This window comes from Uloborus diversus, chromosome 1 (genome assembly GCF_026930045.1).
Source record: "Uloborus diversus isolate 005 chromosome 1, Udiv.v.3.1, whole genome shotgun sequence".
Classification (NCBI taxonomy): Eukaryota; Metazoa; Arthropoda; class Arachnida; order Araneae; family Uloboridae; genus Uloborus; species Uloborus diversus.
In genome coordinates this window covers 109,230,387-109,245,353 of record NC_072731.1, presented here as the reverse complement: position 1 = coordinate 109,245,353, position 14,967 = coordinate 109,230,387, and the positions used below count along the sequence as shown (strand labels likewise).

Genomic DNA, 14,967 nt, shown 5'->3' with positions numbered 1-14,967 from the left:
ACATTGCTAAATATTAGTTACAAAAGTTCCTGAGCAGAATTCAGATTAGAGTTAATTCTCCCTCGACGAACAAATAGAAGATTTGTACACATTTGGTTTCATTGCAATTCTACAGTTGCACAGAAAGTAAATGTAATTGAAGTACAGTGCAAAAGTTGCTCAAAATCTTTGCTTGATCGTTTTCATTGTCATTCAAATTAATAATAAACTTTTAAATTTGAAATAACTGATTAGTAAAGTTATTTTGCAATATTGAACAATTAGTGGTAGGAATTTTTATTCCTATTTAAAAAAATTAAATATGAACATCATTTTTAAGTACCTTTTTCTTTGACCCGGATAGTTCAGAAATAGCAACTTAATTTTGCAAGAATTAACTCCTTCAGTAAAATGTTTTACCATGCTTATGTAAATAAAGTAAGTAGATCTTTAAAATTTCTTTATCAAATACTCCAGCATATGTCTAATATTTTCACATAAACAAAAAGTATTCAATAATGAACTAACAATTATTGTCAAAGAAAAATAATAAGATCTATTTCACAAAATTGGCATTCATTATAATAAATGTGGAAACAAACTACACTCAAACCTAGTTTTGTGTGGTGGATAGGGACCGCATAAAAAAATTCACTCAAAACTTCACTATTAGCTACAAAAAAAAATGCTTTCGTAACACAGTCTCACTTGAAAATAACCCAAAACTTACGAAACAACTGTAGGAATTTCTTCTTTAAACAAATTCAAGACACTTTTCACTCCAGAGTTCCCCGTACCTACCACTTTTTGTGACTTAACCAGTTAGATGGGACCCTGAAGACAGCTCTGCTTTTGCAACTACTTTGAATCTCACCAACCATTTAAATCCGCTTTTAAAATATACATCAGAGAACGATTCATCACTTAAAAATACTACCGACCACTTGTTTTATAGACAAGTTAGTCAATTGAATCACAATTTGATTGAAATTTTCATGTACCACAAAGAAAAAGGATCGCACACAAACAGGTTTGAGTGTACTGCAAACAAAGTTGTTAAGTTTTTATTTTTTAAAATGGATGTAATGTAGGCGACAATGAACACTGAATAATCTGAAAATCATTTATTATCGATGCAAATATAGGTTGCACTTATTGCAGCGAAATTATGGACAAGCAGTCAGTCTAGTACATATGTTTGAAAACTAAAACACATAAAAAAATACTTCCACTTACCATAATGAAAGGAAAATTTAAAAAGTTGAAAATGATTATTAAACCCTTTGCATTTTGGCTTAACTTCTGACATCACTTTTTAGCTCTGTATTGTCTTAGTTTTTATAAAAAATAAAAACATTTATTTTTATTTCTAAACAAATAAAAAATATTCCATACATAATGCAAAAGAACTTACGGCTTACTTTACATGTTTTTCCCCTCACCTTTAAATTTCCAAAATCTTCAACATTATTAAATTTTAATCTACTTTTAATAGGCGAAAGAGTATGAACACTTAATTTTTTTTGTGCAAAAGAGATGAAGTGAAACAATTTATAAGGTTGAAAAGGAACATTCACTAGAACAGTTTGTTACAGGCAACGGTTTAAATAGAATTATTTGTAAAGCAAATGGACAATTCCACAGTGTTGGACGTAGAATTTGCGCAACATTTATCAATAAAAGTTCAGATTTTCTAGATGACTGAGTCATTTTTTTTTTTTTTGCTCAATACTTATGCATGTAGAAACAATTAAAAAAACCTACGAAATTTCTAGAAAAAAGTTCTAACTTGAAATATGAAAAACTTCATGGTGTTGAACGTATATTCAAGAGATTCTTGACATGTCATTAGAAAATAAGGATTTGGCACAAAAAATTCAACACTGGTGTAAAATCATAGTTAATCAAAGCATCTTGGTTTTATTCAATTTCGGATACATTTCTTGAACTACTTTATCAGATAGAACTTCAATTATTTCCGTAACAATGCTTGACGCTAAATAGTTTACACTACCTTTACTGCCATTTAATCGTACATGCTCAGCTGAAAATAGACCATGGAACTTAATTCTCATTCCGTAATGAGCCAAAAGTCTTATGATCATCAAAACGCAAATCCGTGTAGAGAAATGAACATGGTAGCATAAAACTAGTCCGTAAAATCTTTCAGATTTTGCATTCAGACTTCTAAAAGTTTACTAAATTATTGTCAATAAGTTTAGGTGTTATAGAGCACTGTGAAAAGGAATGCAGTTTTCCAGTAGAAATTTGAATTTTCACGGAAAGTTTGTCTCATGATACATTCTCACTTTAGAATCATGAAAATAAAACTTCTGGAATCTTTATATATTGATCCAGTGTTTTCAAAGTCAAATATGATCCAGAATTTACTCCAGTTTCAAATGTTAGTTCAGAATTCTCAATGTTTGACGTAATTTAGAATGTCACTGTTCGATTATGATTTCGAGTTATGAAAACACAATGTCGATCCAAAAGTTTCACTGCTTCACATCGTTTCAGCAATTTCTTCAGTGTTGGATATCTATCCAGAATTTTATTCAGTATTTAATATTTCTTCAAAAAATTTTTTGCCTTATTTCATTACTTTTATTTTGGAAGACAAAGTTCATCACTGCAAAAGAAAGCTTTCTCATTGAGTTGCTCCAATAACGCTTTTCTCTTTTGCTTTTTAAAATTTTAGAGTGGATTAGACATAGTTAAAAAAATTCACTGATGAAAATGATAAAATATCATTTAAGAAATGAAGGCAACAATAAAATTTTGAGGAAAATATCTCCGATATTCGGACAAAAGCATTTACCATGTGCAGCGGCGAGGAAGAGCAACAAAACACAAAATATGCAGAGCAGACAAAGTTGAAGTTTCTTTTTCGCCGGGTTTTAAAAAATTACAAAAGCGTTTAAAGTGAACTCAAAATAGCTCCAATTTTTGAGGACTCTCTCTACGTTCAAAATTTGTCTTAGCTTTAAAACAGTTTGTGGAGTTTCAGGTAATCAGACTCAGTGTTTAATTGCTCACTTAGGAAAATGAAGGAATCATTTTTCAGATTTGTTTCAAAATCGGTTGAACATCAAAGAGCCATCTTCCGCCCAATATTGGCTTTCCATAATTCCACCAATTTTTCGCCAATATTGTCTCACAGCCTAAATACAATAATGGTTGCGCATTGTTAAGCCAATATTGGGACAAGATTGTGTGCCAATCTAAGTACAATATTGTTAATGCAATAAGACGCCAATATTGGCACAAGATTATCTGCCAATCTAAGAACAATATTGTTAATACAATGGGAAGCCAATATTGGCTTAATATTGCAAAAATCGTGCCAATATTGGCCAAGACATTGCCAACGTGAACAATCTCTTGCCAATATTGAGCCAAGATAAAATGCTACTTGGGTATTTTGATATTTTTTACAACCAAAAGATATTTTGACATATGGTGCCTTAGATTAGTTGATTTTTTGTTTAATTTCATTAATTGACAAAGGAATTAATTTGGAAACCATGAGATCATTGAACTTACTCAGATTTCACGGGAAATTGCTCTTGTGTTTGAAATTTCAATCTTTTTGCGTCCTGCAAAAATTTAAATATTTTGGCTAATCAAATGTCATTTTCGCCTTTACTACCTTAGATTAGTATATTTTTTGTTCTATTTTAATAAAAAACAAATGAATTTATTTTATGGAAAACATGCCAAAGTTGAACGAACGCAGACTTCGCGAAAAATTGCTTCTTGTGTTTGAAATTTCAATCTTTTTCCATCTTGCAAGTATTTAAATATATTGACTAACCAGATGGTTTTTTCATATATTCTACCTTAGATGAGCATATTTTATGTTTAATTTTAGTTCAATATAAATTTATTTTATGGGAAACATGACAACATTGAACTTAATATTCGCGAAAATTTGCTTCCTTTCTTTGAGATTTCAATCCTTTTGCATCTTGAAAATATTTTTATATTTTTGGCAACTGGAAGTTATTTTGATACATGCTACATCAGATTAGCTTATTTTATTTTTTATTTTAGTAACTAACGAATTAGAGAATTAATTACTTTGATCTTGTTTAACTTTATGCTTATTTATTTTTGCAATTTAGACTTTAGTTATCTTTAGCTAATTTTACAGTCATAACAGATTTTTTGAAAAAAAAAAAAAAAAAGCAATTGAGCACCTAACAAATTAACTTAAAGTTTATATTTTAAATATGAAGTTGAATTACATAATTTTATAAAGTTGAATTTATAAGTACATGTTTTCTTTATGTCTGCTAAAATAATTAAGGTGTGTAACAAGGGTGGTTGTGTTATGATTATTCACTGGAAAGTGTGTAGTAGTTCGTTTATGCTTTTACCTCCCTATGTCTCCAATTTTCCCCTTTACCTCCAATGTTTAAAATCACTACTTTAGTAAGGTTGTGAGTACTTGGAACAGCTTACCAAAAGAAACTGTAATCAGCAAAGAGGTAGATAGCTTAAGAAAGATCATTGATCTTCATTTGGATCTATTAAATTGACCAGTCTAGCTAGGGACAGTGCCTGTTGCTAGTTATCAACAAGTACTGGACCTGGTATTTCTATGCAGAATATTTTGACCAAGTTATCAATGTACATATGTATATTCAAGTAATAGGGGTCTTAGTTTTAAAAATTCCCCCCCCCCCCCCAATTTGTTCTTTGAAACTTTCAAGTAAGTTTTTATGAACTCACAAATCACAATCACACCCGAATATTATTGCCTTTCTAAATTTAAATTCTAATTTCAACAATAACCCATTTGTTTCCAAAATAAAACTACTTTTGTCATAGTATATGTCAACTTCTTGTGAATCTTTTCAATTTTGAAATATAGCTCTATGAATCTGAACTTGCACATTTATTGACTATTACAAGTTATTCAGTGAAAGCTGAATAGGCTCAAGTTTACATTCAGAGTATTTAACTTTTCTTATTTACTAATTTTTGAATTTACTCAAGGACAGTTGAAATGCCTTATTGGCTGAACAACTAATACATACATATGAATAATTGATTTGCATAATTATAAATGATTTGCGAACCTCTAATATTTTAGAACTTAATAGTGCAACCTGAAATTACTTTCTAGGTGGTGTTTTTGTCTTAACTGCCCTAATATTATAATAAACCACTGTATTAATATTGGAAATAAATGCTGAAACCAAAGGGGGGGGGGGGGGCCTTCAAAAACTCCTCTTTGACAATGCCATTGAACTTGAGTATTTTGATTTTTTCCCATAAAAGTTAAAAGCACTCATGAAAGGTTTTTTTTTTAATAATAATTTGCTGATTGTAGAAAATATATTTATTTGAATGTAGAGATTGCAAAATTAAACCTCTTGGGATCTGTTTCAATTTATGACCGAACTTTTCATTCATTTTCAGAAAAGCTTTCAACACAGTAGATCTTTCATCAAAGTCTCTTGTTGTAGAGAAAGCAATTTTGTTTTCCTATACTTTTTTGTATTATGGCCTTATTTCTATGTGTTTGCAGTAAATGAAATCTGCATACAATATTTTTAGTACAAATTTATGATATTACCTTGAAAAAAAATTTTTTTGCTTTGAAAAGTACTTGAATTTTTTTTTCTCACTGAAGGGTATGAACCCTGGACCATCTTTGGTACTGTAGGGAGAGATATTGAGGGACCATTTCTTGGTCATTGTTTGCAATTAAAACTTCAAAACACAATTGATGATTTACCTTACCTTCCATTATGTTCAGTGGCGTTCGAACACCAAAGGATTTTTTTGTGTTAAAGATATAGATTTAAGGTAATACTTTTTATAGTCAGTTTGTTACTTCTAACAAAACTGCATTAGATTTAAGCATTTTATACATTTGTATAAAACAAGCAAAATATTTGAAAGAATTTTCTTAATTTTTAATGTTGACTGCGGAATATCTTCTATCAAATATGTAATGGATTTGTAGGGTTGATTACTGCAGTAGGGTTGATGTTGCATTTAGCAGAAACAGAAAAATCTTTTGAAAATATGTCCACAATTAAAAAGAAGTTAAGTTTTTCAAAAAAATAAAAAATAAATAAATAAATGAAACGTTATTTTTTTTTTTTTTTCAAAATGGGCTTGAAAATAAATTTGTGATTGCTAAATAAGTGCATCAAAGTTAAAAAAAAAAAAAAAAAACTATTTGTTTTAACCTTGTTGCAGGTCCACGAAAAAAAAATCAGCAAGGGGTTTCACCACAGAATAAAACAGTTAAAGGATCCCTGATTTAGACATTCATTTTTTTTTAAAGATAAGTTTAGTATCTTGTGAAAATAAATCTAAAAGCAAAAATGAGTTGAAATAAAATAAATATGTAAAGCAAGGTATTACCCTAAAAATTTAAAAAATAGTTTTTTTTCAGGCAGATAGTTATAGAATGGAGACATCTGTCTAATTATCCCCTGTTTTCTGAGTTTTAGTATCAAAAATTACCGAAGGAAAGTCCCTGAACTGCATGGTTTCTCTTTACATTAGTTGTGATGCGATGGTTTGCAACAGGGTTTTTAAGTCTTCACTTTCAAAATCTATCCACGAAAAAATTTCTAACCATCTCTTCCTAACATTAATGATCATCTATAATGACCTTTAAACTTCAGTTTTAAAAAACTTCCGGGAGAGAATTCATAACTTCATTTCTTCTCTTTGAAAATGTGCAAATAAGTAAACAGTACTTTTGAATCAGAAGATTTATTCACTACTGAATGGGTTTTTTTGAAATAAATATCTGGTTTAGAATGTGGCTTCACTTTAAAGAACCAAAATACTCTCCAGTTATGTGAATGGTTAAATGCACTGTTGACACTAAAAGGCAACTTTTGAAGCAAATTTATTGAAACTTGGTAATGACTCATTCCACCTTTGTTCCATTCATTATCATTCTGCCTGTTTATATTTAAAAAAAAAAGTAGACATTCAACCATTACTGTATCACATTCACTGCATTTTTACTTTACGTAAATTTATATGATGAGGACAAATAATAATAATTTAGTTTAGGTGTACACTGATATTTTTTCAATCACCAGTAAATACTTTGACAAGGTAGTGGTATTCACATAGAAGTCTTGTTAATACTCATTTCCAAAAATTGGTTTTGATCTTAAATACTACTATTCTCTTCATGTAACAAGGTCATGAACATTTTTATGAAATCATGAAAAATTTTTGGAAAAGTCGTGGAATTTTTTCATTCAAATAGAGCATGAACCCTGTGTTTAGGACTTAACTCCTGGAACAGTGACGGTTCAGATTAACTCAAGGGAGAGGCAATCGCCACCTACCTTGTGTGAGAGCTTGACGAATACTGAAACATGTGCCCTACTTTTTTGCATACTGCTCTCTTAGAATTTTTGTTTGAATCTTGTTGAAGTTGCCTTACTTGTTCCTCAATATTACTAGTGCCATAAAGAGTAATTTAACTAGCAAAATTCTTCATGTTCCATGCATTCAATGTTTTCGGATAGAATATTCGAAATAATTAAAATAATAAAATTTGTAGTGCTAACAAGTTGAGGTATTATTATTTATAATATTTTTCATCTGTTATAATTTTGTAGGTTTTGATATGTTCTTTTTCATTATGTTTTTTTATGTTACAGAATGCAGAAAAGTTTTATTTGCTTTCAATGTTTCCTTATCCATCTGGAAAACTGCATATGGGACATGTTCGAGTCTACACCATCAGTGATGCTCTTGCAAGGTTCTTTAGAATGAACGGAAAAAGAGTAAATGCTGCATTTATGTTTTATTGTTTGTTGGTTATTTTAACAATTTTGATACTTTCAACAAAATCACTTTCATCACATAAGGCCATGTAAATTGAAACAGCATAAATTATGACTAAATATTAGTATTAAAATTGGGGTTAGGTTTCAGAGATAGAAAAAAAGGAAACACCTTCATTCAAGTTATAAATTAATAAGTTTAGTGTATAACTATTTCTTTGCTTAAAGAAAGCATGAATGTACATATCATTTTATAAAGTATGTATATCATTCAAGAAAACTTTACTGTGCTGAAAAAGTAGGTGTTTATAAGGGGGGTGCTGTTCATTTTATGGGGTAACTTGAAGGTGTTATGAGGTTAATTTAAAAGAAAGAAACATGTGAAGTCCTAGATGTAAGGATATCTGACATGTTCCTTTTAACTAGGGTTTCCGATCTTGTGTCAAAGAATCACGGGGAATTGACTTTATTCTTCTAATAATTAAATTTTAATGTTAAATAGAAAAGTTGTGCTTTTTAGGAAGCACAGCTTGAATTAGTAGTTTTCTCCAATTCAGTACACTAATTGTAGAGCACAACAAAGTCCCAATTAGAAATTATTGTTTGGTTCCCAAAAGTACCCTTAAAAAGTTCAATGCATCTTAACAAATCATCGCTCGTATGGGATGAGAAAGGAATTTTCTCAAAAAATAGTGCGCTTGATGAAAACACATGCTGTGACTCTGCAGTTCGTTCTACTGAGATTAAATAATTGTAGAAATTTAGTGAAAGATCCCCTCTGAAATAGATTTTTCATTTCTTGTGCTTGGTTTTTGCTCAAGAACTGCAAATTTCAGGCAAAAACGATGTCTATTGGAAATGTGTTTTGCTGTATCCAATTTAACAATACCCTTGTTGCTTCATTAACATTTTGGTCATTGTATCAGTGAATTTGATTCATTACAGCAACAGGTGAATGCTGCTTCGTTTCACCTAGGTACAGTCTCAGTAAAAGTTTTTGGATAACTTCGCTAATTTTACCTCTCACTTTAAAGAGCCATTCAAAAACTTGAGTAGCTCCATTTACTGCAAGCGAGTTATCCTGTGGTTTATCCAACTCTTTTAGGGTCGTATATGTAAGTCGAATATGTAAATATTGTCAGGTTTTTCATTGCTTTTTTCTTTGGAGAAAAATATTGTGCACTTTTTATAAGCTAAAGGTTTGAGTGCATTCCTTAAACTTACAAAATGCCCAGCATTATATCGTTGCTACTCCAGTGGGTTTTTCGATCTGTAATGCTCTCTCTATTTTTTTAAAGCGTAATTTTCTGGATTTTAAATTTTTGTGATGGTTTTTGATAATGTTTATAAATTTTACACATTTTATCAGTTGTTGAAAGTATGAAAATTGAAACTTCGAATGAGAATTGAAATTCATTTTCAGAAAAAATTTGCTCTTTTATTGTGTTCCTGAAATGATAAATCCACTGTTTATCATATGAGACACAAGGTTTTTCTTGCTCTTCTTGCAGAAATGCGTGTAAAGTGATTCTCTCTCTCTCTCTCCCTCTCTCTCTCTCACACACACACACACAAACTTCAAATGATGCTTGTTGCAATGTTTGTTTTATAAGCGCAAAAGTTGGAAAACGTTTGCATGGAAAAAATTTGCGAGATTGGAGATCCTGCTAGATTTTACTCTTACTCCTGCTAAATACCATGTGGGATCCCACTAGATTGAAGTTTCGGGGTTGTAAACCCTTCGTACCCTGAAACAGAACTCTGCACTTTTTGGAAATTTGATTCTTTAACGTTGTTTGTTCTTTGAATGACCTATGAAAATATTTTTAATTTTAAAAAGTTCAGGAAATGTAACAATAGAAGTTAAAACGATAGACTTTTAAATGTTCTATTTTGGTTCTATATAAAAATGAAATAAATCATTAGTTTTTCTTTTAGTCATTGTAATTCTTTATCTTTAGGTCATACATCCAATTGGTTGGGATGCATTTGGGCTTCCAGCAGAAAATGCTGCTATTGAAAAAAGTGTACATCCATTTGACTGGACTTCAAAGTATGGTTTGATTCCTTTTTGAAAATAAGTTTTTTTTTTGTTATAAAATTTATAAACTTTAGGGCAAAAATTTTACTTGAAAATACTTTTTCAACAATTTGTAGTATGAACAGTTTCATTTTAATGCTTCAATAAAGAAAAGAAATTCTTGCATTTCTTATTGTTTTGTCTAAATTTTGAAGATGCTTAGTTATTAAATTAATGCTGAAAGTTTTTGTCAGATGTATTAGAAGTTTTTAATTTCTTCATACATTTTAGTTATTAGACCATAATCTACTGACCAGAAAATCATATGATATTGTAATTCAATGAAAAATAAATAAGTAGCAAGTGAAAGAGCGTAGAGAAACATGTTTCTGGGCGCATAAATAATTTGCTATCCTGTCCCTGTTATAAAAATATAAGGCCTTAAAACTGCCAAAACTTTAAGAAATATCGCCAAGTTTAGTGAGTTTTGGTGAGAAGTGGAAGACATCTTTCACATACTTTGCAGATAGATGTCCTGTAACCAGTGGCGGCTCGGTGGAGCTAGAGGGGGCCCGGCCCCCTCACTTTTTTCAGACAATAATTTATAACTTTTTACTCCTTTTTTATCGTGCGTACATTCTTGACATTTAAAAAATGGATTGTATTGTATTTTCCTGCACATAATCTGCAGGAAAAAGAGTAAAATTAATGAGGTTCAAATGATACACTGCCGCGGATTATCTGTGTGTTTCTTTTTCTGCCTGTATCTTGTATATCTTAGTGCACCCATCATCAGGCCCCCTCACATTTACAAGGCACGAGCCGCCACTGCCTGGAACATGCAGACAGCGAAGTTGTGTGGCACCTTCAATTTCTCACCAAGCCTTTAAAATTGGCTCTTTTGGTGACTTCAAGACCTTATATGAAGCATTCAGAACTAAAGTAGTCAATTTCAATTTAATTTATTTTAGTTCTAAACGCCACAATTGTAAAGTAACATATCATACCCGAAATCTGCTTTGTTCAGAGCTAAAGTGAGCCAAGTTAAAATGGACTTGATCCACTTAGCTCTGAACAAGGAAGGATCCAGTATGTTCTCAAGGAGGGGTCGGTTGATTTTTTAGCTGACCTCTTACTACTTATCTGATTTGCACATTTTATGGGGGCGGGGGAGGGCTCAGCATTTTTATTTAAAATAACTAAATCATAGAGATTTAGACTAGGAGGTCACCGAAATTATTACTTTCCTTTTCCGTTGAATGAGGTACCCTAAAATTACGTTTTAGAACTTCAGTTTCTTAATAATTCTGGATAAATGTTTCAAAACCCGCTCCTTCTAACATCATGGAAGGTAGTCTAAAATTGCACTTTTTGAAACTTCAGTTTTGAAAATTTATCAGAGGATACTCACTGAAGTCATTATTTAATCTAACACTACCCGAGATGTCTACAATCGGGTCTTTAAAACTTACATTTTGCAAATTGACCCGGATAATGGCTTCTACTCTTCTTTCCTAAAACCACCAAAAATTGCCTAGAATTTCCTTTTTTGAAACTTTAATTATGAAAAGTTCCCGAAAGGGAATTTCGAACCCTAGACCTTTTCTTGACGTAATAAAAATATTTCTTTTTGCTCCAAAACTTAACATTTTTAATTTTGAAATCTGGGAATAGAGCTAAACAAGTAATGTTTCAAATAAGTTTATCTTTTTCAGTTTTTGTACAACTTATTATGCCTATCATAAGTTTTTTTTTCATTCAGGGATGCTAAAAATAAACTTTTTCTTTAAAAAAAATATTTTTCATTTTTAAGCATGTGTGTGTGAACCATTTTTTTTTTCCAGCAACATAAATGTTATGAAAAACCAACTAAAGGACCTTAATATTAGCTTCGATTGGGATATGGTATGTTTGTTTCAGGCTAGTCTGTTGCTATTTATAAAAACATTTGTTATTTTGAAATAATTGTTTTTAAATTTTACTCTAGGAACTATCAACATGTGATCCTTCATATTATAAGTGGACTCAATATCTGTTTATTTTATTGTTTGAACAAGGATTAGCCTATAAAAAACAAGTAAATTATTCAAATCAATAACCAGTAATAGTTTGAATTTTATTTACATGTTTGTAATGTTCTTTGCATGACTTTTTGTTATCAGTATGATGTTTTAGTGTAATTGCTTGTCAGCATTTATGAATCTCCTTCTTCTCTAGTTGAGTTCTTTGTCAAAGTATGACCTCCATTTAAGTTCATGCCATTCATATTACTGTGCTTTCTCGTTATTTTTATAAGTTAAACAGCGTCAATATTAAGAGATGAAGTAATACCTTTATCCTTAAAATAAATTTATAAAAATACTGTTTATGAATCACAAAAATTGCAAAACTATTCCATACACATGATTTGGGATTTACAAGGTACACATTTTTTTTGTGCAGAAAGATTACTTGTTATCTAAAAACACACTTTATTATAGTTTGCGTGCTCATGCTTTAATTAGCGTTGATCGTGTCATCTTAATACCAGGATGGTTGGCAGGTTATGTAAACTGCTTCTTAGATGGTTTGCAGGACATCTTCCGTGTCTCTCTTGCACCCTGTATAAGATGCTGTTGCTTTTTAAATACAAAAGGACACATTTTCCTTACCCTCCCCCCCTCAAAAGAAAAAAAAAATACTGGCTGAAAAGTCCCCCAAATTTTACTATTTTGATAATACTGTAACAGATCTTTACAGTGCACATCTTGGTACCACAGGTGTTATGTTACTTAGATCATTCTATAGATGAATTAACCTGAATTCACAGCAGAACATTTATTGAAGTTTTATGTCGTAGAAATCTCTATGCGTCTTTAATCATGTGATTAGACTTAATTTTTTGTCCGAAAATCCCCTTTCTCCGGAGTTCTAACAAAAAAAAGAATGAAACACTTTTCCATAAACCTAACAAAAGGCATCATATATATATTTATAACTATCGGCATTTTTTGTCATTTGCCTTAATTTGCTTTAATTTCCATATTCTTCGCCTTCGACTGAAAACAAATTGGTTATGATGAAGCAATCCAAAGCTTTTGTTTCAAATTCACCCCAAGATAAAATTTTGGAAGCAGAGATTTTCTTAGTTTTAGTAATAGTAAAAAACAATCATTCATTTGCATCTTTAAATGATTTATCTGTAATTTACAGGAATCATTTTGATGATTTGGAAATAGCAAAAAGTATCTAATTATCTGATAAAAGTTAAGTGTATAATAAATTTTAGCCTTGCACCCTAGTTTGAATTCCTCCTTATTAAGAATATTTTTTCCTCATTCTTTGTAATTCATTTGATAAAACAACAGCAAGGCAAGTGAAGAAGCAATTGGACATACATTTATCCTACTGGTATGTGATTCATGCTTCTACTTCATAATGTGCCACTGTGTTAAAGAATAAAAGATTGAATACATTCTATTGTAGTTTTCAGAATTGAATTTGAAATAGTTTGTCATTTACTACAAAAATCAAGCTTATAAACTACATTTAACTTTTAAAAACAAAAATAAATAAATAAATAAAAAATTAAATTTAAAAAAAAAACACCTTTATATTTTTAGTCTTGAAAATGTCTTAAATGTTTATCAAAATTGTGTCGTAAAATTTTTCAAATCACTCCGACCCCAGTACCAAAATAACACTAATAAATTGTAATATGTAAAACCTTAATACCATACTACATGCAGCAGTCATCAAAAAATAAATTATCTATGCGTCAAAAAATTTTTGTAATCATAATTTTTATGAAGAAATATTGTTGAAAATTTATAATGATGAAAAATTTTAAAAACCTATTCGTTTTAAGGGAAACAAAATGATAATGAAAACGTTTGCAATGGAGTTATTTAAATATCTTTAGTAAACGAAATTCTTTAGTAAAATGTGATTAAAGAATAACAATTTTTACTTTCAGCATTTAATCATTTAAAATTAAATAACAAAATGTGTAAAAAGCATTCAATTTGAATGAAATTGGCCAAAAAAGAAAAAGAATAAATGAATAAGTAAATGAAAAATATAATTTTAATAATAATTATTCATGTTTACATTGTCTAAGTATTTAAAATTAAATAATAAAGTTATAACGTAAAATTATCCAATTTAAAAGAAATTACCTCGTAAAAAATTAAAAGATCAGTAGGATGAGATTTACTGCTTACAAAATTATAAATAAATAAAATGAATAAAAAAGATCAATACAAATAAACATAATTTATCCATGCAAAAGTTTTAAAAAAAATTTTAAAAAAAAATATAAAAAAATATTTTATTCATTTCTTATTTCCAGATTATTTATAAATTTCATTGGAAACATTGCTAGAAATCACAAAACTTGCTGCTACCGATGACACAGCAAATAGATGTGACATCATGGTCACAGTACAATATGCAACCTTAATTGCTCAATAATAAAGATTGCTGCTAATGCAATGAAGAACTTACAATCAATTTTTTTAAAGAGGAGGGTGAGATAGAGGGGAAAATATCCCTGCAAAATAAAAGTATTGTTTTCCTTTTTTCACAAGGGAAGATAAATATATTTAAGAGTGAATGTTTTTCTATTTATGTGTAATCCCAGATAAAATTTCAAACTGTCTGCAAACTTGAATAATTTCTTAAATATTTTCTGCAAGAAAACGCTGTGCTCGTCCTGAGTGCCGAGAAGTTGAAAAAAAAAATGTCTACAATTGTTGAAAATTTTCTTGGAACAGCGTTTGCATATTTGTGTATATTATCTCAGCCTGTCTATGTGCAAGTGAAAACTTAATTTGCAAATTGATATCATATTGCGTAAAATTTTGCATGTTTTTGTTCAATGAAATTATTACCAGGCACTTGTGAATTGGGATCCAATTGATCAGACTGTGTTGGCTGATGAGCAAGTTGATGAAAATGGCTTTTCTTGGCGGTCTGGCTGCAAAGTTGAAAAGCAAAGATTGTCGCAGTGGTTTTTGCGTACAACAGCTTTTTCAAAGGTACAGTGTTCAATTAGTAGCCAGTAGTTATTAGTTTATCACTTTATTCTTGCATTGTTCAATTTCTGGGCCTTTTCATAGTATTTTGTCCAAATGTAGTTGGCAACATAACACTTTTTTTGCCATAAACATTTAATTTACTGTTTGATTGGCACACTGTTTAATTTTG

General features: G+C 30.1%; 1 protein-coding gene across 1 annotated transcript in view; it reads left to right on the top strand.

Annotated features, from left to right (window-relative positions):
• The window catches only part of LOC129231264 (probable leucine--tRNA ligase, mitochondrial), a 77,653-nt gene that overhangs the window by 9,047 nt on the left and 53,639 nt on the right, over positions 1 to 14,967 (top strand). The window contains exons 3-7 of the mRNA XM_054865548.1: positions 7,635 to 7,760; positions 9,722 to 9,813; positions 11,625 to 11,685; positions 11,768 to 11,857; positions 14,655 to 14,798. Coding sequence (XP_054721523.1) covers positions 7,635 to 7,760; positions 9,722 to 9,813; positions 11,625 to 11,685; positions 11,768 to 11,857; positions 14,655 to 14,798 — 513 coding nt within the window. The remainder of the gene's footprint in view (positions 1 to 7,634; positions 7,761 to 9,721; positions 9,814 to 11,624; positions 11,686 to 11,767; positions 11,858 to 14,654; positions 14,799 to 14,967) is intronic.